Below are 23,068 nucleotides of genomic sequence, written 5' to 3'. Positions count from 1 at the left end.
TTCAAGTCACTTATATAAGACAGTGCTTCCAGGTTTTTGTTTACATTTGGCCAATTATCTTGTTTCTTTCTTCACACCTAACTGGTCGACGCACCCTCCTCAAGATGCATACGCAAATTTTCTCTAAGATGGATCCTACCTCAAAACACTTTGGGCATGTGCCCACATTTTTTATGGGTGGGATTGCCTCCCTTTTCAACCCCCAAAAAGCCTTCCTGCGCATGTGCAGATAGGGAAGTCTTCTTTGACCTCAGGAGTGGGCACGCTATCTCTCTAACTTTAGCAAAGCTCAGCTTCTGACACTAGCTTTGTCCTTGGAGTGTCTGGGTGAGGACAAACTGAATTTAACTCCGCTTAACAAACACCAACTGTCCAGCCCAGGGGCCCATCTACCTCCTACCTCAGTATTAGTTCATTAAAAACTATGTGAAGGGAATTTCCCGGTAGTCCAGTGGTTAAGACCCCGTGCTCCCAATGCAAGGAGCCCGGGGTTCAATCCCTGTTTGAGGAACTAGATCCCACATGCCACAACTAAGGCCCAGCAAAATAAATGAATATTTAAAAAAAAAAAACAACTATGTGAAAAGAATGGGCTACCATGACTTGCAATAACTTGAATAACTTGCATGTATTATGCTAACTGAAAAAAATTAGACACAAAAGCCTGTGTGATTCCATTTACACAAAGTAGAAAAACAGGCAAAGCATGCATAATCCATGGTGACAGAAGTCAGAATAGTAGTTACTTCCTGGGATAGTATATACCAGGCAAAATTACCATTGTGGGCGTGCTGACAGGTTCTATATCAAGATCCAGTGGTGTTCACATGGGTGTATACAAATATATATTTTTATACTTAAGATCAGTGTCCTTTGCATACTTTATACACTTAACTAAACATGTTACATTGCAGTTTTAAAAATGTCCCTAGTTTAAAAAAAAAAAATGTCCCTAGTAAAAGCAACAATAGAAGCATATAAAGTTTTGATTTGTTTACCAAATATCTTGCACTCAAAAATCTCATCTTATCTCTATCCACTAAAGCCCCATGAAAGAAGTATTACTATACCATCTCCATGTTACAGTTGAGGAAACTGAGAACCACAAAAGTAGAAACCACCCAAGGTCATGTGGTTAAAGACACCCTGCCATATATTTGGTACCTTGTGGGCATCATTCTAATGGGGGACACAGACCTTTGGTTTTACTTCAAAACCTACACTTGGCCTTTTCAAGATGGCCACCAGAGATAGGGCCATCCTCCTTCCATGCCCCTCTTTGGGCTCCTTTGTTGGAACCTCTGACCTACATCCCATGACCAGTGGTAGCTCTCGGGTCATTAATATTCACCCCGAACGACGCCCTGGCAGCCACTCAGCCAAGCAGGTTGCCCTGTGGCTCTCCTTCCCAAAGAGAATCTGTTTTAAAGTTCAAGTGTACATTCCTCAATTCAGAGTGGGAGTCAAGTGACCTCTACAGTGAGCAAGCAGCATGGTTTAAGGTGGTTCAGGGGGACTAGGCGCTCATGAATAACAATGTGAGGGAGTCAGATTTAGGTCAGGGTTTTTTTGGGGGGGGGGGGAATCTGGAATTGCTCTTTAAAAATATCTTCAGCACAAGAAAAAAAAACAATTTGTAACTGCGTATGGTGACATATACTGTGGATGGTGATTGCAGCCATGAAATTAAAAGATTATCACTCCTTAGAAGAAAAGCTATGACACACTTAGACAGTGTATTAAAAAGCAGAGACATCACTTTGCCGACAAAGATCCATCTAGTCAAAGTTATGTTTTTTCCAGTAGTCATGTATGGATGTGAGAATTGGACCATAAAGAAGATGGAGCACCGAAGACTTGATGCCTTTGAAGTGTGATGCTGAAGAAGACTCTTGAGAGTCCCTTGGACTGCAAGGAGATCAAACCAGTCAATCCTAAAGGAAATCAATCCTGAATATTCATTGGAAGGACTGATGCTGAAGTTGAAGCTCCAATACTTTGGCCACCTGCTGCAAAGAGCCAACTCATTAGAAAAGACCCCGATGCTGGGAAAGACTGAAGGCAGGATGAGAAGGAGGTGACAGAAGATGAGATGGTTGGATGGCATCACCAGCCATGAGAGTCAGGGAAGTCGACCCCCAAACTCCTCCTTCCCCAGTGAATATTATACCCCTTCACTTGTATGCCCCTCATAACCAGATTGCCAAAGAGGCCTGGGGCAGCAGTTCTTCACCTGTCTGCCCCCTCTGCCTCTGAGAGTGTATCTTTGCTTAAATAAACTTTCACTTTACTTTCTTAACTTCTCTGCTTGTCTCCGAATTCTTTCCCAACAAAGAACCTCAGGTTCGCCTGAGTCACTATGATCCTTCAGGTCAGGAGAGCTGGATCTGAACTCAGTGAGCCTGAGAAGACCCTTCCCTTTTCTGGGCTTCAGTTCACCCTCTGTGATTCGACACAGTGAAGTTGGGCCTTGACCTCCTGCCTCAGCTTCTGTGATGAACCATACGCCAGCCACCCTTGGCCAGTAGAGGGGGTCACCCCCAACCCTGATGTAGAATTGCTAAACTCCCTGACACTAACTCCCTCCAGGTCCTGAGAACCTGCAGGGCACTTGCTAGCAATCCTGGGGGTTGGGAACATCTGCAACTGCTATGTCACTCCCTCCTCCCCAGGGGTGATAAAATTGGTCCAACCGGTTCTCCTGGGCCAGACAGGATACCTGCTCTGTCAACTGAGACTTCCAAGCCACCGCCTTTTCATTTGTCCCAGATATTCTCGGCTCCCTTTTAAGACAAAGGAAAGAGTCCTTCATATCAGACATTACCTCCCAGCTCTCTCTCAGCCTACATGGAGGATTCTTACTGGGGGAAACTTGGCCTCTGTGAGGTGGGAGGAGGGGATTGTGGAGGGGACCTTGTTTTCTCAGAGTATCTCAACAAATATTGATTGAGCAATTCCAGGGAAGTTCTGGGCACTGTAGATATACCAGTGAACGAAACAGACAAAGGTCCTTGAACTTGTGGGCTTCTAATGAGGGGAACAGACAATAAAGAAATGTCTAATATAATGTCAAAGATGATGAATAAAAATGAAGCAGGTTAAGGGACTAGAGAACAATGGGAGTGGGTGGGGTTTATTTTAAACAGATTGGCCAGGGAAGACCTCTCTGCAGAAATGACTTTTGGACAACAGTGAACAGAGGGAAGGAGCCAGCTATAGGAAAATCTGGGGAAAGAGCATGCTAGACAGAGGGAACCGTAAGTGCAAAGGCCCTGAGGCAGAAACTGTTAGGGGAAGCACACTGACTGAAACCGCCCACCCTGGCCAGGCACCATAGTAACCATTTGCATGAGTTGTTTTAGGACAGGAGGTCCTGGTAAGGAACATGGAACTAATAAGCCACCACCAACGGGAGAGTTCAGGAAAGATCAAAAGGAGACACCACATGTCCAACCACCTCCCAGAATCCTTCTCTCTGGCATCCATCTAGGCTGAACAAGGCTGCACCACCAGGAAGGACTCTGAGTCAGAATGATTGGCTAAAGACAACCCGGAAACTAATCCTATCACCATAAAACCCCCGAGACTGCAAGTGGCAAAGCTTTTCTCCTGGGCTCCTTTACCCGCCTGCTCTCCACTTGGGTGTCCTTTCCCAATAAAATATCTTGCTTTGTAAGCATATGTGTCTCCTCGGACAATTCATTTCCAAGTGTTAGACAAGAGCCCAATTTTGGGCCCTGGAAGGGCCCTTCCTGCAACAAAACTAGTTTATATGAGAGATGAACAGCTAGAGGGCAGGTGTGGCTGGAGTGGAGTGAAATAAGAAGAGTGGTAGGAGACAAGGTCTGCATTATGTAGAACCTGGATATCTACCGGGAAAACCTTAGAGTTCATTCTGGGTGGGATTGGAAGCCATTGGAGGGTTTTCAACAGGAAAGTGCCATAATCTGATCAGGCTCTAGAAAGATCACTTGGGTTCTTGTGGTCAAAGTGGTGGGGATCGTGGTGGGGAAAGAGAGAAAGCAGATGATGCCAGAGAGAAGGCTGATGATACAGTCATCCATGCAGGAGAGGCTGGTGGCCTGGAGAAGATAGTGTGGCCGAGCTCTGATTGGAGCCTCAGAGAAGTGGTTCTAAAAATAACCATCTCATCAGAGCTGGCAAGACCTTTAGAAATCCTCAGACTAGGCAGGAGCTCTGGAGTCTATCAGTCCTGGACTGGAGGCCCAGTTCTACACATTCCAGCAGTGAGTCCTTGGACAAGCTGCTATACCTCTCTGGGCCTTGGCTTCCCCACCTGTAAAATGGACGTGATAGGAGAGCTTGCTTCCAAGGGCTCTTAAGGACTCCAGTAACATGTAAATACGGTACAGAGCACAGGGTGTGGAGCTTAGTAATCAATCAGTAAAGCCAGGACTGAACTCCCCACGTTTATTGATAGAGAAACTGAGGGTGGCTCTGGCTTAGGGGCAGAAAACTGGAAGAGAAAGAAAGATTTACAGGGTTCCTCAAAGTTACATGTGTGTGTGCTTAGTCACTTAGTCGTGTCTGACTCTCTGACCCCATGGACTGTAGCCCGCCAGGCTCCTCGGTCCATGGAGTTCTCCAGGCAAGAATATTGGAGTCAGTTGCCATTCCCTTCTCCAGAGGAATCTTTCCAACCCAGGGATCAAACCTAGGTCTCCTGCATTGCAGGCAGATTCTTTACATCTGAGCCACCAGGGAAGTTCAAAGTCATATACCGAGAGTCTATAAACAAGATGAATGAGTATAGTGGGCCAGGAACATGAAAACTCACGTGGCCTGCCTGGCCATCTTGCTTTTCCACTTTTGAGACACATGTAACGTAAGTGCTCACCTGAAAGGGCTGGCTAGCCCAGCTCCACCTGACTGCTGCCCCCTAGTGCCAGATACCCCATTTTTCTTTTCTTTTCTTTTTTTGGCTGTGTTGTGTGGCTCAAGGGCTTGTAGTTCCCGAACCAGGGATTGAATCCACACCCTCAGCAGTGAAAGTGTGGAGTCCTAACCAGTGGGTTTCAGGGGAATTCCCTCCCATTTTTCAAAAGAAGTCAGAAGCTCAGATTTTTATGTGAAACCTCCCAACTTTAAATTACATTTTCTAATCACTTCTGGAGTATAGGAATGCAGTAAATTTTTATATATTTGTCTTGCTGTTATTTAAGCATCCTTACTATTATTTCCTCCTTTATAACCAAACACCATTTATTTTCCTTGCCTTGTTCTTTTGCTAGGCCTCCTACATAAAGTTTAAGTCATGACAGCAGGCACCATGGTCTTGTTCCTGACGCAGAGGGAACGCCTCTTACTTTTCATGATTGTAGGTCTTGAATTTCATAACTTTTAAAGGCTGGTTCATTTTTTCCAAACACTGTGAAAGTCAAAGTCTATCAACCTGTAGGCTGCCAATTTGTGATCTCTGTGTTACCTCAATTCTCTGAGTTGCAACAACAATCTCATTGGGTAGGTGCTGTTAATATCATTCTTCCCATTTGACATATGAGGACCCCAAGGTTCAGAGAGGTGAAGTAACTTGCCGGTTACACAGCTGGGAAGAGGCCGCACCAGGATTCAAACCCAGATCTGCCTGATGCCACAATCTGGATTTGACAAGCCTGGATGCCCAGGTGAGTTCCTCTTTCTACTACAGCCTGTCCTACAGAAGCTCTGTCATCAACTTTGAGTGACCCTTGACCATGGGCCTTCCCCTCTCTGGGCCGAGTCTCCCATATGCCAGCCTAGAACAGATTTAGCTACGAGAACCCCAATATCGCCCCAGCCTCCTCACCTGCAGTCCAACTCCACATATTTTAAGTATTAGACCTGATCTGGATATGGCCCTTGTTTGGGGGCCTGGCTCTGCCACTTACTGTTGTGTGACTTGGGGCTGCTTAACCTTGCCTTATCCTAGCTGTAAAATGTGATTAAAAGTAGCACTCACCTTAAAGTGCTTAAGACACACCAGACATGACCTAAGTGCCTAGTCAACTTTAGTCCTCATGATTATTGATAAGTGCATGCATGTGTACATTGACAGGAAAAAAAGAGAAGTATAATTTAAATAGTTGTATTAAGATGGAGATGTGGTTGTTCACATTTTTTACTATAACAGTTACAATTTTTAAAAAAATGTTTAATGCCACCCATGATGCTTTCATTATAGAGAATAGAGAATATATTCATTGTAGAGAATAAAATTCCTTAAGCCAACATCCAAGGGTCTCTCTGATTTGACATTGACCCATATTTCAGTACAGCAGAGTGGCTAAGCGTACATGGAAGCAGGCCCCCCAGCTTGAATCCCAACTCTGACTTACTGTGTGTGTTTGGGCAAGAAACTCTGCCTCTCTGGGCCTCTTTTTCCTCACCTGTGAAATAAGAAAAGTGACAATTCTCACCTGATGGGGCTGAACTTATGTGACACAGAAGGGTTACAACACAGCTTCTATCACATGGAGGTTTGAAGCAATTAGTGATTATCGTGATTGACCCACTTCCCCCAAATCTGTCACCCTGTGACAGAGATGTCTCTGTCACCCCAGCCCCGGCCTCGATCACTGTCACGCCTCAAGGTCATTGTTCATGCCCTGCTCTGCCTGACATGCCTTCTTCTATCTACCTCTGTGTAGTATCTACCTCTTCTTCTATCTACCATCAAACACTCTGTGTCAAGGCTACTTCCCCCTCTGAGACTTCCTGTCCCCACCAGTCCCTCCCCTGGCCCTTCTGACGGCTGGGCCAGGTACACTTACTGCCCTCACCCCCTCTGCTGCGCAAGGCTGCCTCACTCATCCCTCCCACTGCATCACACCCTTTCCTGAGGATGTGGGGAAGTCGGCCTTGCTCTGAGCTCCAGCCACAGGCCCACACACAGATGTCTGAGGGATGTCCTCTTCAGGGAAACTCCGTGATCAGATTGCGCCCGACAGTCCTCTCGAATCCCGTCCTGTCCCATCTTGAGTCTCAGAGGCCTCTCCTGCAACTGAGGCAATGTGGCCCAGCAAGGTGGTGGTGAAGATAAATAAGCACGCACTGGTCGAGGCCCCTTTTCTCCTCCCCGTCTCCCAAGGAACCTGGTGTGCCTCCCCCCTGGACTAGTTGGAGACGGGGAAAGGAATGCTCGATGCAAGGGTATCTATGGCCATTTAGAGATGGTAGTCTGGCTCTGGTTAGAGTTTCTGATCACAGTGGGTTTTAGGGTAAGACCCAGGATTCTGCATTTTCAAAAGTGAGTTATAAACCCCTTCCTCGGGGGGTTTCCATGGGTCATGATCTAAAATAACTGTTCTGGGTGCATCAAACCTCTCTGTGGCTATTGGGGTAGGATAGTTGTGAGTGAGGAGCCAAGGGACCCCTCAGCCCCCACGTGCTTTGGAGGGGGGACTGCTGCCACCTAGGGGCTAAGAAAGAAGCTGCCAAAGGTAGGGCCTGAGCCATTTTTGATTAAAAAAACATTTATTCAGCACTTGTTCAGTGCTGGGCACTATGCCAAATTCTTTGCACACTTCATCATACTGGATCCTGATGACAGCCCTATGAGGTAGTACTGTCATAAGCCCCATTGTACAGATACGGAATGCGGGGCTCAGAGAGGTGAAGTGACTTACCCAAGGTCACACAGCAAGTAAGTGTCAGTGCTTGGATGTGAAGCCAGATCTGGCTGATAGCTGCACTCTAACCACGACACTTGAGTGCCTCCTACATGCCTACATTACAGAGTCATCTGGGGATGCTGGGAGGAACTGCATGTGAAAAGGTTCAACAAACAGATAAGGACTCCAACCATCTCAGGCCTCAGCAGCTTGCTTAGAGGCTGCCCCTTGGCAGCCTAGAGGAGGGGTGGATGGGACGGCCCTGTCTTCCCCCTTAGGCAGCCTGACCACCAGCCTGGACCAGCCAGACCCTGGGCCTGCTCAGGCTCAGCTGCCTCGGATCCCAGAATGGTGCAGGGCTTCCCAGCAGGACAGGGGACACAGCGAGGCGGCCTTGGGCCAGGGTTTACAGATGACGTTCCAAAAGGATTTTGACCAATGGCTCACTTCCCCTGGGAAGGCTCTCTGGTCTGCTCCCAGGGGCTCTGGACCTAAAGATGAGCATCAGGCAGGAGCAAACACCATGGGCCCATCACTCCGAGGTCTGGATGTAGACGGGCACGGCGAGCATGGCACAGGAGCCCTCGGCCCCCGCCTGCAGCTCCGCCAGCGCCAGGTTGGAGCCCAGGCCCTCGGCGTGCCCAGGTACTACCAGCTCAGGTTCGCCCCCTACCGTGCCCCCCACTACGATGGACAGCACGGCATCTGGCTCCGAGAAGGGCGGCTTGCCTGGGGCGGCCTCGGGCACAGGCCCGGCCCCTGTGTCCTTCAGCTCCTCCAGCCCGAGCGGGTCGGGCAGGGGGGTCACCACCTTGTGCCCACCGCCGCTACTGCTGCGGGGGGCCGCCCTTCTCCGGGGGGGCCGCCGGGCTTGCAGGTCCTTGTCCTTTTGGGGGCCGAGGCGGCAGCGGTGGTCCTTGAGGTATTTGTGGCGGGAAAAGCCCTTGGCGCAGCCAGCACAGCGGAACTTGTAGTTGCCCGTGTGGGAACGCTGGTGCTCGGCGAGGTGGGCGCGGCGGCTGAAGGACTTGCTGCATAGGGCGCACTTGTGGAGCTTCATGCCTGAGCAGAGAGGAGAAGGCCGTGAGAGGCGCCCAGACCCTTCACCCTACATGGCTGCCTCGGCGCTTGGGAGTAAAACCCGCTTTCTCAGCTTGCCCTGTGAACAGGGGTGTGACCTGCTCCCTGCTCCCTCCAGTCTCATCAGCCTCCTTCCCCCAGCCACTTCTCCTGTGCCAGCCTCCTGCCTCTGGGCCTCTCCACGTGCTATCTCCCTCTGCCTGGAACAGCAAGCTCAGCCCCCACACTGTGGCTAACTTTGCCAGGTCACCATCATCTCTTCCCTCTCTGGTTGGCCTGCCTCACCCTGGCCCCCTCACACCACTCCCCACAGGGCACCTGGAGAGGTCTTGGTAAAACTTCTCCACGACACTCCCTGCTCTAGACCCTCCAGTGATTCCCCTAGTTTCCCACGGAGCTGCGTGTAGCTGACCACCCCCTTCACCTCTCAGCCCTTTCCCCTCCTCTCGCTTGCTCTCTGAGCTCCAGGCCCCCTGCCCACCGTTCCTCATCTCAAACACTCCCCAGTCTCTTCCCTGCCTCAAGGCTTCACACCTGCTGTTCCCTCACCCTGGAAGCCATTTCCTGGCTCTTTTCATCTCACTGTCCTTTTCATCTCTCAGACTCAGCTTTTCTGTCACCTCCTCGGAGAAGTCCTCCCTGACATCCACTTCTCTTTTATTCTCTGCCCTCTCACTCTGCTTATTTCCATCTTTGAACTCAGCATATTTTAGTGTAATATACTTATTTGTCTGCTGTTTGTTTTTTATCTCTGCCACTAAATGCTAAGCTTCCCAGGAGAGTGGGGTGGGGCTCTGCCTGACTCCCTCATGGCACCCCCAGTGCCTGACACATGGTAGATTCTCAATCATCACTCACTAGGTGAATCACTGGTGCCTGCCTCCATGTCCATGGTGAAGTCAACTCCATCCCACACACAGCTTTTGCCATGGCCCCCTCAGTTTCCCTGGAATGCCAGCTCAGAGAGGGGGCAGAAACTTGCCTGAGGTCACCCAGCAGGACAGTGGTAATGCCAAGAAGCCAACCTAGGCTCTTTGTCTCCAAGTCCTCAATCTACTCTCCCATATTTCAAACTAGATCCTTTCTGGAAACCAGTGGTTGTTCATCAGGGGTGACTTTACTACCCAGGGATTTCTTGGCTTGTCCCCTGGAAGCAGAAATGCTGCTAAACAATCCACAGTGCCCAGGGCATATATCCACAACAAAGAATTATCCAAGATTATCAATAGTGCTGACACTGAGAAATTGTGTAGTAGACCAAATGGTACATGAATGTGGGAAGCCAGCCAAGCTGCTCCAGTGAAGCAGCGCTCTTGGGGGGAGCTCTGTGGAGGCCCTTGGAAACTGAGGAGTGACGTGAAGACCCCTACTCCACATCCCAGCTGCTCTGCTCTGCCGAGGGGACCAAGGAACCTCTCTGGCCTTATCTTGGACCCACTCAGAGTCGGATCTCCCTCCCACATGACCGCACCTCTATCACAGTGGGTGCTTCTCTGATACAGTCATCTCATGAGTCAGCCTCCTTCTCCACCTGGAGGCTGTGGCTGACTCACCTCTGCGTATCCTGAGGACCCAAACGTAGGCAGGGCTCATGGGAGCAAGAGTCTGGGGGCTAGAAGGTGTCACGCAGGGATACTAAGTCTCATGAGACATGCCTGCTCTTTCTGGGGTCCTGCCCAAGGGGCTCGAGCTGAACCAGACCTTCCCAGCAGGTCCAGGGGCCACTTACCGGAGTGAGAGAGGATATGAGCCTTCAGCTTGTCTGGCCGATTGAACTCCTTACTGCAGCCCGTGTGTGTCCTAGAACCCAAAACACTGGTGAGGGGAGCGCGCTATGCCCAGGACTCTCTTGTTGGCCACTCTGCTAGCCCTCATCTACCCTGGGAGCTGGGCAGGGAAGCAGAGTAAGGCAGCCAGGCAGAACCCGGGACAGGACAAAAGGTGAGTGGGCCTTACGCCCTCAGCCCCGGCCCCTTTCCACCCCACAGCTGGTAAACCTGCCCCTCCTACCCAGGGTCGTCTCTACTCACGAGAAGGGGCATTTGTATTTCTTGAATGGCTCATGGATCAACATGTGTCTCTTCAGTTTGTCCTTGCGGTTGAATGCGGACTCGCACACTGAGCATTTGTAGGGCTTCTCACCTGCAGGAGGAAACCCCGTTGGGGGGATCCAGGGTGCCCTGAGAGGGAGTCTGAATTTTGGGCACAGGGGTCCCCACCAGATGGCAGCAACTCCTTTACAGAGGTGGCCTGGGGAAGACCTCTCTCTCCTTCCTCAGGACTTTGGGGGCTGCTGCAGTTAGGAGGGGCAGGAAAGGCCTCTCCAATGGGGCAACACCTGAGGTGAGCCCTGAGCGGGTGAGGGAGTGAGCCAGGCAGACATCTGGGAGTGAGTCCAGGCAGGAGCAGAGGCGGGGTGCTGGGTGTGTCTGAGGAACAAAGTGGAGGCCCGTGTGGCCGGGAAAAGCAGGGAAGGGAGCAGGAGGCAGAAGAGGAAGTGGGCGAGGCAGCCAGGCCCAACAGGGAGGGCCTGGAAAGCCAAGGTTTCTACGCTGAGCCGAACGAGAAGCCACAGCGGGGCTGAGCGGAGGAGGGCCAGGACCTGACTGCGTGAGGAGAGCAGACTGAGGGCGGTGTGGGCTCAGGCAGGAAGGAGGCAGGAATAAGAAATGGGAAGTGGCCAAGTACTGGTGATGCTGAAAGCAGAACCGGCAGCCCTTGCCAATGGACTGGCTGTGGGGCGGGAGAGGAAGAGTCAAGGACGAGCCTGAGGCATGGGTGACGTGAGTGACAGGGTGGGCGGTCATGACGTTTACTGAAATGGGGTCCACTATACCGGAAGAGGGAAAGTGAAAAATGAAAGTGAAAGTCGCTCAGTCGTGTCCAACTCTTTGCAACCCCATGGACTATATAGTCCATGGAATTCTCCAGGCCAGAATACTGGAGTGGGTAGCCTTTCCCTTCTCCAGGGGATCTTCCCAACCCAGGGATTGAACCCAGGTCTCCCGAATTGCAGGCGGATTCTTTACCAGCTGAGTCACAAGGGAAGCCCACGGGAGCGGGGTATTACATCTTATCTGATTGAATCCTTACAACAAACCATAAAAAGTCCTCAATGAGAAAACTGAGGTTCATGGTGTATACTTAGTGTTTGGGGGAACTAAGATTCCATAGCTCAGCACTATGGCCCGGAGCCCACTTGCGTCGCCCCAAATCGTCTGCTGCAGATTCCATGGGTGGGGCTGGTGGGGGTGGGGCATGGGGAGCAGCTCTCATCTATAGACAGGGGTCGGGGGTCACAACCTGCCCTTTGGAAAAGGTCTATGACTGGGCCGTTTTATTTCCTGCCATTATTTCCTCTCTGTCCTCCTCTCTAAGATGAATGAGTACTTTTGAAAAATGCCAATCCAATGACTGAGGTAATTCTGATCATTACAATGGAACGGTCTGTAGTCATTAAAAAGGTTAAGGTGTGGGAAGGAATTCTGTATCGAGAAGAGTGGGCCCAGTCCCAGGGGCTCAGAATGGTCTCAAGGGGATGATTCCTAGAGGCAGAGCCAGGAGTCCCTCCACCAGCCTCCAGAGGCTCATCTCCACTCCAGTGTTGGTGGAACCTCTTGTTCCCTTGAGGTGGCAGGTAGGTAGGGGGCCAGGAAGGAGATGGGGATGAAGAGAAGGGAGGGGATGGCCAGGAAGGTGCTGAGGAAGAAGGCTGAAGGAGCTGGGAAGCAAGGCCAGAGGGGGATGGGAAGGGGAACAGACAGGGTGTCTGGGGCAGGGCAAAGGGGACTGAGCAGAAGTTGCTGGGGGGTGGGTACCCACCTGAGTGGATGTGAGCATGCAGTTTGAGGTAGTGCTCCCGCCGGAAGAACTTCTTGCACACCTGGCACTTGAACCTGCCTCCGCTGCCGTGGGTGGGCAGATGACGCCGCAGGTACCGTTCACAAGGAAATACCTGGCAGGACAGAGAAGTCACTGTCAGGTCTGACTCACCACCCTCACCACATTAGGAGCTCAAGGGGGGCCTCATTACCAGCCCTTATGGCCATTACCAGCCCCTATGGAAACACATTCCTTTCTTCCCACCAGGGGTCAAGGCTCACAGTGTCCAGCTCAGTCATTAGAACCTCATGGCTACCACTACTCACCCGTAAGACCAGTCAAGACAGGCCTGCTCTGAGCTTCTGCCCAGGCTGTTGTTTCTACCCAGAGAGACTTTTTCTCTTAGCAGGAAACAAACTCCTACTCCTCCTTTAAGACCCAACTCAGGTCACTGCTTCTGTGAAGCCCTCCGTGACTTCTCAATGCCACACATTCAATGCCTCGAAAGTTCACCCATACTTTTAAAGTTAGCATCTAACCTATTTGAATAACAGCCCTTTGCTCACACGAGATCTCCCAGAGGGCAGAGAGGGGCTCTCATTTCCCAGCACAGGGCCTGAGTTAAATGACTGACAAGCAGGGGAATGAATGAAGAAATGAACACATAACTGAAGAAGTAAGTGGGAAGGTAATAAAAAGCCAGAAAACCCGGAAACCAAAATCTCCTTCCTCCCCAGGCATAGGAAGGACACTCATTCATTTTTTTCATTCATCTGATACAGATACATGGTCAAGGACACAGACCTAACTACTTACTCACTCCATCATCTCCTAGCTGGATAATCTTTCAGTGCCTTGGTTTCCCTGTCTGTAAAATAATAGTATGCCAGCCTCCTAGGGTTAAACGAGTCAGTTTCAAATTGAAGGCTCAGAACTGCATCTGGCACAGGGTTCTTGCTAATTCATGATACCTTTTATTCAGACCACAAATTCCAAACCCCCAAATTAAGGCTGTAAAATTAGAAACATCTACAATGAGGCCGAAGTGAAACCAGGACTGTCTGTCCTGGGAAATCTGCCATGTAAGGTGGTAAGAAAATGAGAAGAACAAAGAAACCAGTTAGACACACCAGGGGGTGCAATCAGCAAAATCCAGACTTCAGCAAACGCCACAGGACTGAAGGCCCAGCTTCTTCAACAAATTCATTAAAAGAAAAAAAAAAAGAGCATTGATGGGGGAATCTGTGGATTAATAGAAACTGTGGTCGGATCAGCCAATCACAACATATGGACCTGATTCAAACAAACTTTACAAAACTTATGTTTTGGGGAAAAGTAAAAAATGGAACCCTGACTGCATTTTTGATGGGTGTGAAGGGCCAGGCTTTAGTGAGACCTTCCAGATCCACTGAAAAAAAGAACTGATACTAACCAGGATAATAAGGTGTCAGGAAGTTGGAGGCTGCTGTTTGCATGCTGGGCCTGGCCCCAGTAGCAGCCCCGGGCCAGCCAGGGTGGGTGACCAATTGGTAAGACGGGCCAGGCAGAGCTCTCACTCCTGAAGAAGTGCTGTCTACAGAGACAACCCCAAGCTTGGCCTGCACGTGCTGAGGCAGGAGGGGAGGAGAGGTCTTCGCTCCACCACCTCTCGCCCCCTACTTCCGCCTCGCCAGAGAGGGCAGGGGTCCCACCTTTTGGCAGTGCGGGCAGGGGAAGTTGTGAGTGGCGGTCTGCAGGTGATGCTCCAGCGCCTCAGGTGTGGAGTACTTGTTGACACATTTGACACACCTAAATGGGGAGGAGCAGAGAGGTGAGAGAGCATGCACTGGGCTGGAGGCAACCAGTCACACCCCTCTCCACCATCACTGGTTAACATCCCCGCAAAACAGCAGCTTCAGGCCACAAGCCACACTAAAGAAAAGACCCCACAGTCTTCCCACCACGAGAACGCTGGCCAGCAAACGGGCGCATTTACAAAGCAGTACCAATGAGGAAAGCTAAAGGCAGGTGGGCAATTCATGCTAAAAACAGAACTGTGGGCCCTGCCATCTGTACACCAGGGCCACGGTGGGAAACCCACAGCCAGGCTGCACCTGCGTGGGCCCAATGGACTCCCCCTCGGGGCACACCCTGAAAACCACAAGCTAAATGCCTGCAGATGGCAAGAAAGAAGGAGGGGGTGGGGTGGGAGCTGTGCTACCAGGAGGGTAGAGGCTTTGTGAGCTGGTGGGAGGAAGATGGGAATGGCTCAGGCTCTGGTGGCAGGAGGCATAGGTTTGCGGGGGAGGCAGTTTCGCAAGACCATTAAAATGAAAACTCCCTGACAGACATGCCACCCTAACTAAGTCATGCAAGGTAACATGCCCAGCAATAGCGCAAACCCATGTCGTGTGTCTCCTGATACAATGTGATGAGAAAGACACAGCATCACTTCGTGATGCTCCTGCCAAAAGTGTTGATCCTGGACCAACCCTGAGGTCAAATCAGACAAATCCAAACTGAGCGCATTCTACAAAATACCTGGCTTCTACTCTCCCAAAATACTAAGGTCATGAAAGACAAAGACAGAAAGAACTGTTTCAGCAAAAGGGGGACTGAAGAGACAAGGACAACCAAATGCAGTGTGTGATCCTGGGTTGGACCCTGGGACCAGAAAAAAGTTTTTTCTTCATCTATAAAGGATCTTATTGGAACAACTGGAAATTTTTGCATAAGCCCTATAGATGAGATAACAGAATTGTATTGATTTAACTTCCTGATTTTGATAACTACACCATGCTTTTATGGAAGAGGCTATCCTTGTTTTTAGAAAATAAACATGAAAGAGAAAAGGTAAAGGAGCATCGTGTCTGCAAATTATTCTCAAAAAGCTTAGAATGTGATGCAGCCAGTGTGGTTAGTATTATAATACCTGGGAAATGTGGGTGAAGGATGTGTATGGGAATTCTTTGTACTATTTGTATAACTTTTTTAGAAGTCTGAGGTTATGTCGAAGTAAGTTTTTTTTAATATATTTATTTATTTATTTGGCTGCAATGGGTCTTAGTTGCAGCAGGCGGGATCTCTAGTTATGGCATATAGAATCTAGTTCCCTGACCAAGGATTGAAGCCCCTGCATTGGGAGCTCAGACTTTTAGCCACTGGAACACCAGGGAAGTCCCTCAAAGTAAGTTTAAAAGAAACACTTCCTGAAAACGATTGCCTGTGGGATGCAGAAGTGGGTCAGGATGGATAGGGAATTCCTTTTCATTCTATGCGCTTCTGTAGTTTTAAAATACTGCATTGTATGCACATAAATTTATTTTTTCAGGTAGTAATTAATCTTTTGCAAACCCCTCTTTGACCTGAAAAATTACTTCTAGGAACTTATTTACAAATGAGCAAAGATATAGGTCCAAAGTTGTCCCCTGTAATGTTGTTTATAATAATGACAAACTGGAAATAACCCAATTAACCCATAGTACGAGACAGGTTAAATAAATTGCAGCCTATCCATGTATAATGGAATGCTAATGTCTCCTCTCTGAGCCTCAATGTCCTCATCTTTGCAATGGGGAGAACACCACAGCTACCGGCAGAACTAGCTTCCTCCAAAATTCATATGGTGAAGTCCTGACCTCCAGTGTAATGGTATTTGCAGATGGAGCCTCTGGGAGGTGCTTAGGTCTAGGTGAGATCATGAGTGTGGGAGCCTCCAGATGAGATTAGTGCCTTATAAGAAAAGAGCAGGGACTTCCTTGGTGGTCCAGTGGTTAAGAATCTGCCTTCCAACATGGGGAATGTGGGTTCAATCCCTGGTCAGGGAACTCAGATCCCACATGCTGAGGGGCAACTAAGCCCACGCACTGCTACTACTGAGCTACATGCTCTGGGGCCCACATGCCACGACCAGAGAGAAGCCCACAGCACTACTAGAGAGACGCCTATATGGCACAGTGAGGAACCCTCAGGCTGCAACAAAAGAGCCTGATGCCACAACCAGGACCCAACGCAGCTACAGGAGGAAAGGAAGAAAACAAAAGACCAGAGAGAAAGGGCACCCTCTCTCTCTCGTGTGTCTGTAATATTTTGTTATAGCCACCTGAACTGACGGATACAACCTACCTCCCAGGAAGGCAGGGCTCAATGTCCCTAAATCAGGTCAAGGCACCTTGCAGGTACTCCCTTCCTTTTACTTGGCATCTCACTCCAGAGAGCCACACAGCTACAGGGACTCCTAGAAATTCCACAGATTGGAAGGGCAAAAGCAAGTGCTCTCTACAAATGGGAATTACTCATCGTTATCCAGAAATCACCCCTTAGCTGGTCAGAGTTCACCTGGCTTTCCTGCCTCTGGGGCCCTATTTCCCAATCTCCCCCAGGGTCAGATGCCCTCTACCCTATTTCTTGAGCCCCAGTCCCCCTGCCAGCTTCTCAAAGCTCCTGTGATTTCTACAAGATCCTCAGGCCCTGGACCCCACTTTCTCTCCCAGGCCCCATCTAAACATCTCCTCCCACTTCCATTCTACAGAACAAATCATTCTAAACCACTTGCTATTTTATTTCCTATCTTTACACTTACTGTTCCTCCTGCTAGAAAGGTACTCCCGGCCATCCACTGTCTACCTGGTAAACTCCTACTCATCCTTCAAAACCCAGTTCAGATTTCATTGCTCCTGGGATACTTTCCCTTGCCCTACCTCTCACCGTGGGTATATATGTTTATGATAGCATTTTACCACAGCATATAGTGAGAATACATACACTCCTGTCTCTCTAAGCAGTCCATGCATTCTAGACTCAAAGTCTCTATTTACTTATTTCTGAACCCCAGAAGCCTCACCCAGGAGCCAGAGGTGGGCCAGGGTGGAGGCGGGGGTGCATTAACAGAGGTCATCAGCCAGCTCCCTGCAGATATAAGTCTGCACAGAGAGCAAAACCATTCTAACATGAAAATATTCACTAATGAACTGGAAGAAGTCCCTGGACAAAAACTCCTATTTTTTTTTTCTGCATTAATACCTATCCTCATGGATAGCTGGGTTTTGTGAGGCAGCTGCTCCCAAATGACATAAGGCTAATGCACAGCGAAATGAATGGAGAGCAAGAGTGAAGGGTTCCTCCAAGTCATGGAAGTGATGCTGGACAATACCATTAGCAAATGGGATTCTGGAGGAGGAGCCAGAAAGCTCTTAAGGAAGGGAAACTCTAAAAGGATGAACACAGGCTCAGTAGCTCCAAAGAGAATGACGAGGACAATTACAAGATCAGTGGATCCAAAGAGAATAATAGGAAGTTCTAAGGACTAAAAGCATATGGCAAAACGGAGGGAGCCCTTCATCATTTCTGCTAAAGGGACCTTCTTTATGACTGAAACAGAAGACTACAGCCTTGTAAAGGGTTGTCAGAAAAATTACCCTCAATAAAACATACATTTAATTCATTCCTTGTTCCTTGTCCCATTCTAAGAATCAGCATATAGCCCCAACTTTAACCTAAATTTTATACTTTTATACTTTTATGATTTTTGCTTTCAAATACACGCTTGTGCATTTTTTCATTTAAGAATCATTGTAGGATTTCCCTGACAGTGTTGTGGTTAAGAATCCATCTGTCTCAGGATGGATTCAGGACTCAGGTTCAGTTTCTGGTCCAGGAAGATCCCACACGCCATGGGACAACGAAGCCCATGAGCCACAACTATTGAAGCCCGAACCCCAGAGCCCATGCTCTGCAACAAGAAAAACCACCACAATGAGAAGCTTGAACACCGCAACTAGAGAGTAGCCCCCACTTGCCACAACTAGAGAAAGCCTGTGCTCAGCAACCAAGACCTGGTGCAGCCAAAAAAAAAAAAAGCTAAAAAAAAAAAAAAAAATCAGTGTACCATTCTATGTGTAATCTAAATTGTGTAGCTTATCAGACAAAATACTATTTTCATAATATTTTACTTTAGGGAAAAACAAATCTTTTTTCCACTATGAACAAGGAAAAATCAGCTTCCCTTTTTTAAGATTTTTTTTTTTTTTAGGTTGCAAGTCTGCCAAGTTGAAGAATGATACAAGGAGGGCCCACATTTTCTGCCCCCTCGGTGCCAAGGCACACAACCCACTGTCCCAGGTTGGACCCTGAAGCCTCAGATTCCCCTCTGAGATGTCCCACTGGACCCGAGCAGTCGGAACCACCAAGGGAACGGACCCCCAGGCTTCCTGCGGGGAGCGGGAAGGGGGTCACGTACTTGTAGACGGCGCTGTCCTTCTTGGGGCTGTGCTGTGGCAGGAGGCTGTGTGAGTACTGATGCACGCCTAGGTCGTATAGCGAGGGGAAGTCCTTGCCGCAGAGGTGGCAGCGGTAGCTCAGCTCCTCCTGGTGGCTCTTGATGTGCTCCAGGAACGCGTCCAGCTTCGGGAAGGTCTGCGCACAGCTCTTGACCACACATTTGTATACCTTGAGGGGAGAGGCAGGGCAGGTGAGGGCGGGCTGGAGAGCCGCCTCCACTGTGGTCCCCGGTCCTGTGATGTCCACCTCCAACACCGCTCATAGAGGACCCAGCTGCTGTTCCCCTGCCCTCCTGCTGTGGGAGCCCTGGATTTATTATTATTTTTTCTTCATTCATTATTTTTAATTGAAGGATAATTACAATATTGTGTTGGCTTCTGCCATACATATTATTTTTTTAAATTTATTTATTGTTTAACTGGAGCATAATCGCTACAATGCCATGTTCGTTTCTGCTGTACAACAATGTTAATCGGCTATATGTATGTCAACCACAAATTGGCACTTGCCACGGGCACTTGCCATCTACCTCTACAAGGATTAAATCACGTGTTGCTACAGCTGACCCACCCCCTGAAAGGAGCTCAGGGTGGACAGCAGAAATGAGGCACTCTGTGCTCGAGGAAAAACTAGTAGGACAGGTCTTCAGGTATCTTTAGGAGCTGATTTTATGAGCCTAATTCTTGTATCTCCCTATATCTGGAAAAGCACTAAAATCCTTCATGGTGATGACTGTTCCTCGTGACTAGCAAAAGCTTCACAAGCCTAGCGGAAACCTTCTGGAAAAAAATATGTGCTTGATTGCATGTACTCCCTCTTCACCAAAATCTCATATATACTGACCTTTCCCTCCCTGCCTCTTTGGAGCAGTTTCTCAAAGCTATGTGAGGCGCTGCCTCCCGCACTGCCCTCATTTTGCCCCTATAAAACTTAACTCTCAGGTTGTGCATTTCTTTTTAAGCCAACATGTATATGTGTATTCCCTCCCTCTCAAGCGTCCCTCCCACCCCACCCCCATACCACACCCTAGGTCGTCACAGAGCACCGAGCTGAGCTCCCTGCGCTGTAGACAGCTTCCCACTAGCTGTCTATTTCACACATGGCAGTGTATACACATCAGGGCTACTCTCTCGATTTGTCCTACCCTCCTCTTCCCCGGCTGTGTCTACAAGCCCGTTCTCTACATTTGCGTCTATATTCTGCCCTGCAAATAAGTTCATCTGCACCATTTTTCTAGATTCCAAGAAATGTAAATTAAAACCACAATGAGGTACCACTTCACATTGGTCAGAATGGCCATCATCAAAAAAATATATAAAACAATAAATTCTGGAAAAGGTGTGGAGAAAAGGGAACCCTCTTATACCGTATGTACTGGGTACACTTAAGAAAAATTATCCAAAACCTGCAATGATAACATCTTGAAAAGATATGAAAAGATGGCGTCCCATCCTTTCAATGTTATGAGAGAACGGTGGCTTTCCACCTCGAGCCTGCATCACAGTACAGAGTGGCCACTTCCAGGGAATCTGACGCAGCAGGTCTGGGTGGGCCTGAACATGTGCATTCCTGCCAAGCACCCAGGTGATGCTGAAGCTACTGGGCTGGAGACCTCACTTTGAGAAGTGCTATCTGGCAAGCAGTTAGGTAAAGACAGTTAAGCTGCTAAGGGTCACCTCACTCTCTGGGTGATGTCACTTGTTTTGACTGTTTATTACTGATCAGAACCTAGACTCTCTAAAGTTAAATGTTAACTTGTAGAAAACTGATCCAATGTAAATGATTTTTGTTATGTAGAAAAGATAACTCCAGTGGGTTTTGTTTTTTTTTTTAACTCCAGAGGTTTTATTGCCCTGAAGGACATAAACCAGATTTATATCTAACTTAGTAATCTTATTTCAGGATTCCTTTTTTTCACTGACACAGTTACACAGAGATATTGGTATTAGTGTTCCGTATCATCTTTTGACTGGCTTTGTCATTTTTCCAGTTCCCCCCATTAATGAATTAAGCAAAATTCTGATTCAAGTTCACTATATTATTTGTATGAAAGATATGCTTTTAACATTTTAAAAGGTATACATTAATAAGTAGTACACACTCCTCATGGGGCTTCCCAGGTGGTACTAGTGGTAAAGAACCCGTCTGCCAAAGCAGGAGATGTAAGAGACAAGGGGAAGATCCCCTTGGAGGAGGGCATTGTGACCTACTCCAATATTCTTACCTGAAGAATCCCATGGCAGGCTACAGTCCACAGGGTCGCAAAGAGCTGGACATGACTGAAGTGACTTAGCACATATGCACGCACACACTCTTCCTCATAGGGTTGTGAGACAGTCACAGCTGTATGACACACTCAGGGTTGCCTATACAATTCCAACCCTTCTTCCTAACAAAGTGAACCCTGATTTGCTCAGAGTGGCAAGATGCCCAGTTAAAACACTTGATCCCCTGGCTCCCTTACATCGATTGTCAGTCATGTGACTGTTTCTTGCCAATGGTATATAGGCAAGTAATTTTGGGGGAGGGCATCACTCCCTGGACACAAAGGCAAAAGCTTCCTAGGAGAAGTTCCCTCTTGTTTTTGCATTTATCCTAACTGTGATATGATGTGATGACTGAAGGTATGACAGCCATTCTGCAATCTTGAGGATGAAAGCCACATGCTAAAGATAGCAGAGCATAAAGCCAGGAGAATCCTACTTGACAAACCCAATACTACCTACTTATGGACCTATTATGATGTGAGAGAGAAAAAAAATCCTAACCAGTAAGCCAGTTGTCTATTATTTGCAGCCTAACAATGCATTTCTAAATGATAAAGCAGGTGCATGGGCTCTGACCAATGAGAGGGCTACAGAAGGCTTCTGGTCAAGGTTTCCTTGCTCCTAAAGAAGATACAGAAGATATTATTAATATAACCTCTTTATGTTCATGGATAATACTGTGTCTGATCTTCTGCCTAGAAAAAGTGACCACCATCACAGGACCACAGGTGAACCACCAACAGAGGACAGGGCCATGCCCTAAGACAGTGGAGACAAGAGTTAGAAAGACACAGGGCGCTTGATGTGGGGTTGAGTCAACTGACTGTCCCAGGCCTGAGTTACCCTATCTTGGGTTTTCTTATTATGTGAGATAACAAACTTCCTAATTGTTTAAGCAAGTTTGAGTAAAAGTTTTTGGTGATTTTCCCCCCAAGGATAGCCTAACAACTCTATCAATCTCTCTGCTAAGAATCTATAATAAGGAAAAAGTCAGAGGTGTGGACAAAGATTTGATTACAACAATATTCATCATGGTTTTGTTTATAATAGCAAAACTCAGGAAATAATGTAAACGTCCAATAATAAGGGATTTAAAGAATGCAGCCATTGGGACTTCTCTGGTGGTTCAGTGATGGGACTCTACGCTTCCACTGCAAGGGGTACAAGTTTGATCCCTGGTCAGAGAACTAACATTACACAAGCCATGTGGCATAGTCAAAAAAAAGAAAGAAAGAAAGGAAATCTACAACACGTACTGCATTGAGTGCTAGATTCCTGGGAGGACATATTGTAAGCTGGTTATGACAAGGGGTTTGGAGTCAAACAAACTGGCTTTGAATCCTGCCTCAGTTACTTACTGGCAGTGCGACTCTGGATGGATCACTCATCTCTCTGAGCCTCAGTTTCTTCATCTGGATACACTGAAAATGCCTATCTCTAAGGTTGCTATGAGAAGTAAGTAAAGTACTGAATGTAAGGAACCTTAGCCGGGTTGTTATTCAGTCCTAAGTTGTGCCTGACTCTTTGCCACCCCATAGACTGTAGCCCACCAGGTCCCTCTGTCCATGGGATTTCCCAGGCAAGAAGACTTCAGTGTGTTGCCATTTCCTTTTCCAGGGATCTTCCTGACCCAGGAATCCAACCTGTGTCTCCTGCACTGCAGGCAAATTCTGTACTGTTGAGCCACCAGGGAAGCCCTCTAGCAGGGTGCTTAGCATATAATAAATAGTAAATGTGAATCTATATATTTTTCAGACTTTTCTGAATTTCCCAATTCTATATTGGGTATATAATACTTTAATAGGGAGAAAAAATAACAAAAATTATTTTTAAAAAATAAACACCGGAATAGAGTTACCATATAACCCAGCAATTCCACTCCTAGGTTTACACCCAAGAGAACTGAAAACACACGTTCATACAAAAACTTGTACACAGTGATCACTAAAGTATTATTCATAATAGCTAAAAAGTAGAAAGAACCTAAATGTCTATCAACTGATAAAAGGATATTCAAAATGTGCTATATTC

The 23,068-nt window shown here is 48.0% G+C and overlaps 1 protein-coding gene across 3 annotated transcripts in view; it reads right to left on the bottom strand.

Annotated features, from left to right (window-relative positions):
- Positions 1-7,454: 7,454 nt before the first annotated feature.
- The window catches only part of ZNF341 (zinc finger protein 341), a 40,061-nt gene continuing 24,447 nt past the window's right edge, over positions 7,455-23,068 (bottom strand). For all 3 annotated transcript variants that reach the window (XM_043884094.1, XM_043884096.1, XM_043884095.1), the window contains 6 exons: positions 18,730-18,938; positions 14,204-14,300; positions 12,513-12,645; positions 10,721-10,832; positions 10,420-10,490; positions 7,455-8,672 (listed from right to left, as the gene is read on the bottom strand). In XM_043884094.1, the coding sequence (XP_043740029.1) occupies positions 8,143-8,672; positions 10,420-10,490; positions 10,721-10,832; positions 12,513-12,645; positions 14,204-14,300; positions 18,730-18,938 (1,152 nt within the window). In that variant the 3' untranslated portion in view covers positions 7,455-8,142. The remainder of the gene's footprint in view (positions 8,673-10,419; positions 10,491-10,720; positions 10,833-12,512; positions 12,646-14,203; positions 14,301-18,729; positions 18,939-23,068) is intronic.

The sequence above is a fragment of the Cervus elaphus genome, chromosome 23, assembly GCF_910594005.1.
Source record: "Cervus elaphus chromosome 23, mCerEla1.1, whole genome shotgun sequence".
Lineage (NCBI taxonomy): Eukaryota > Metazoa > Chordata > Mammalia > Artiodactyla > Cervidae > Cervus > Cervus elaphus.
The sequence above is the reverse complement of the archived record's forward strand: the minus strand, read 5'-3'. Positions and strand labels throughout refer to the sequence as shown.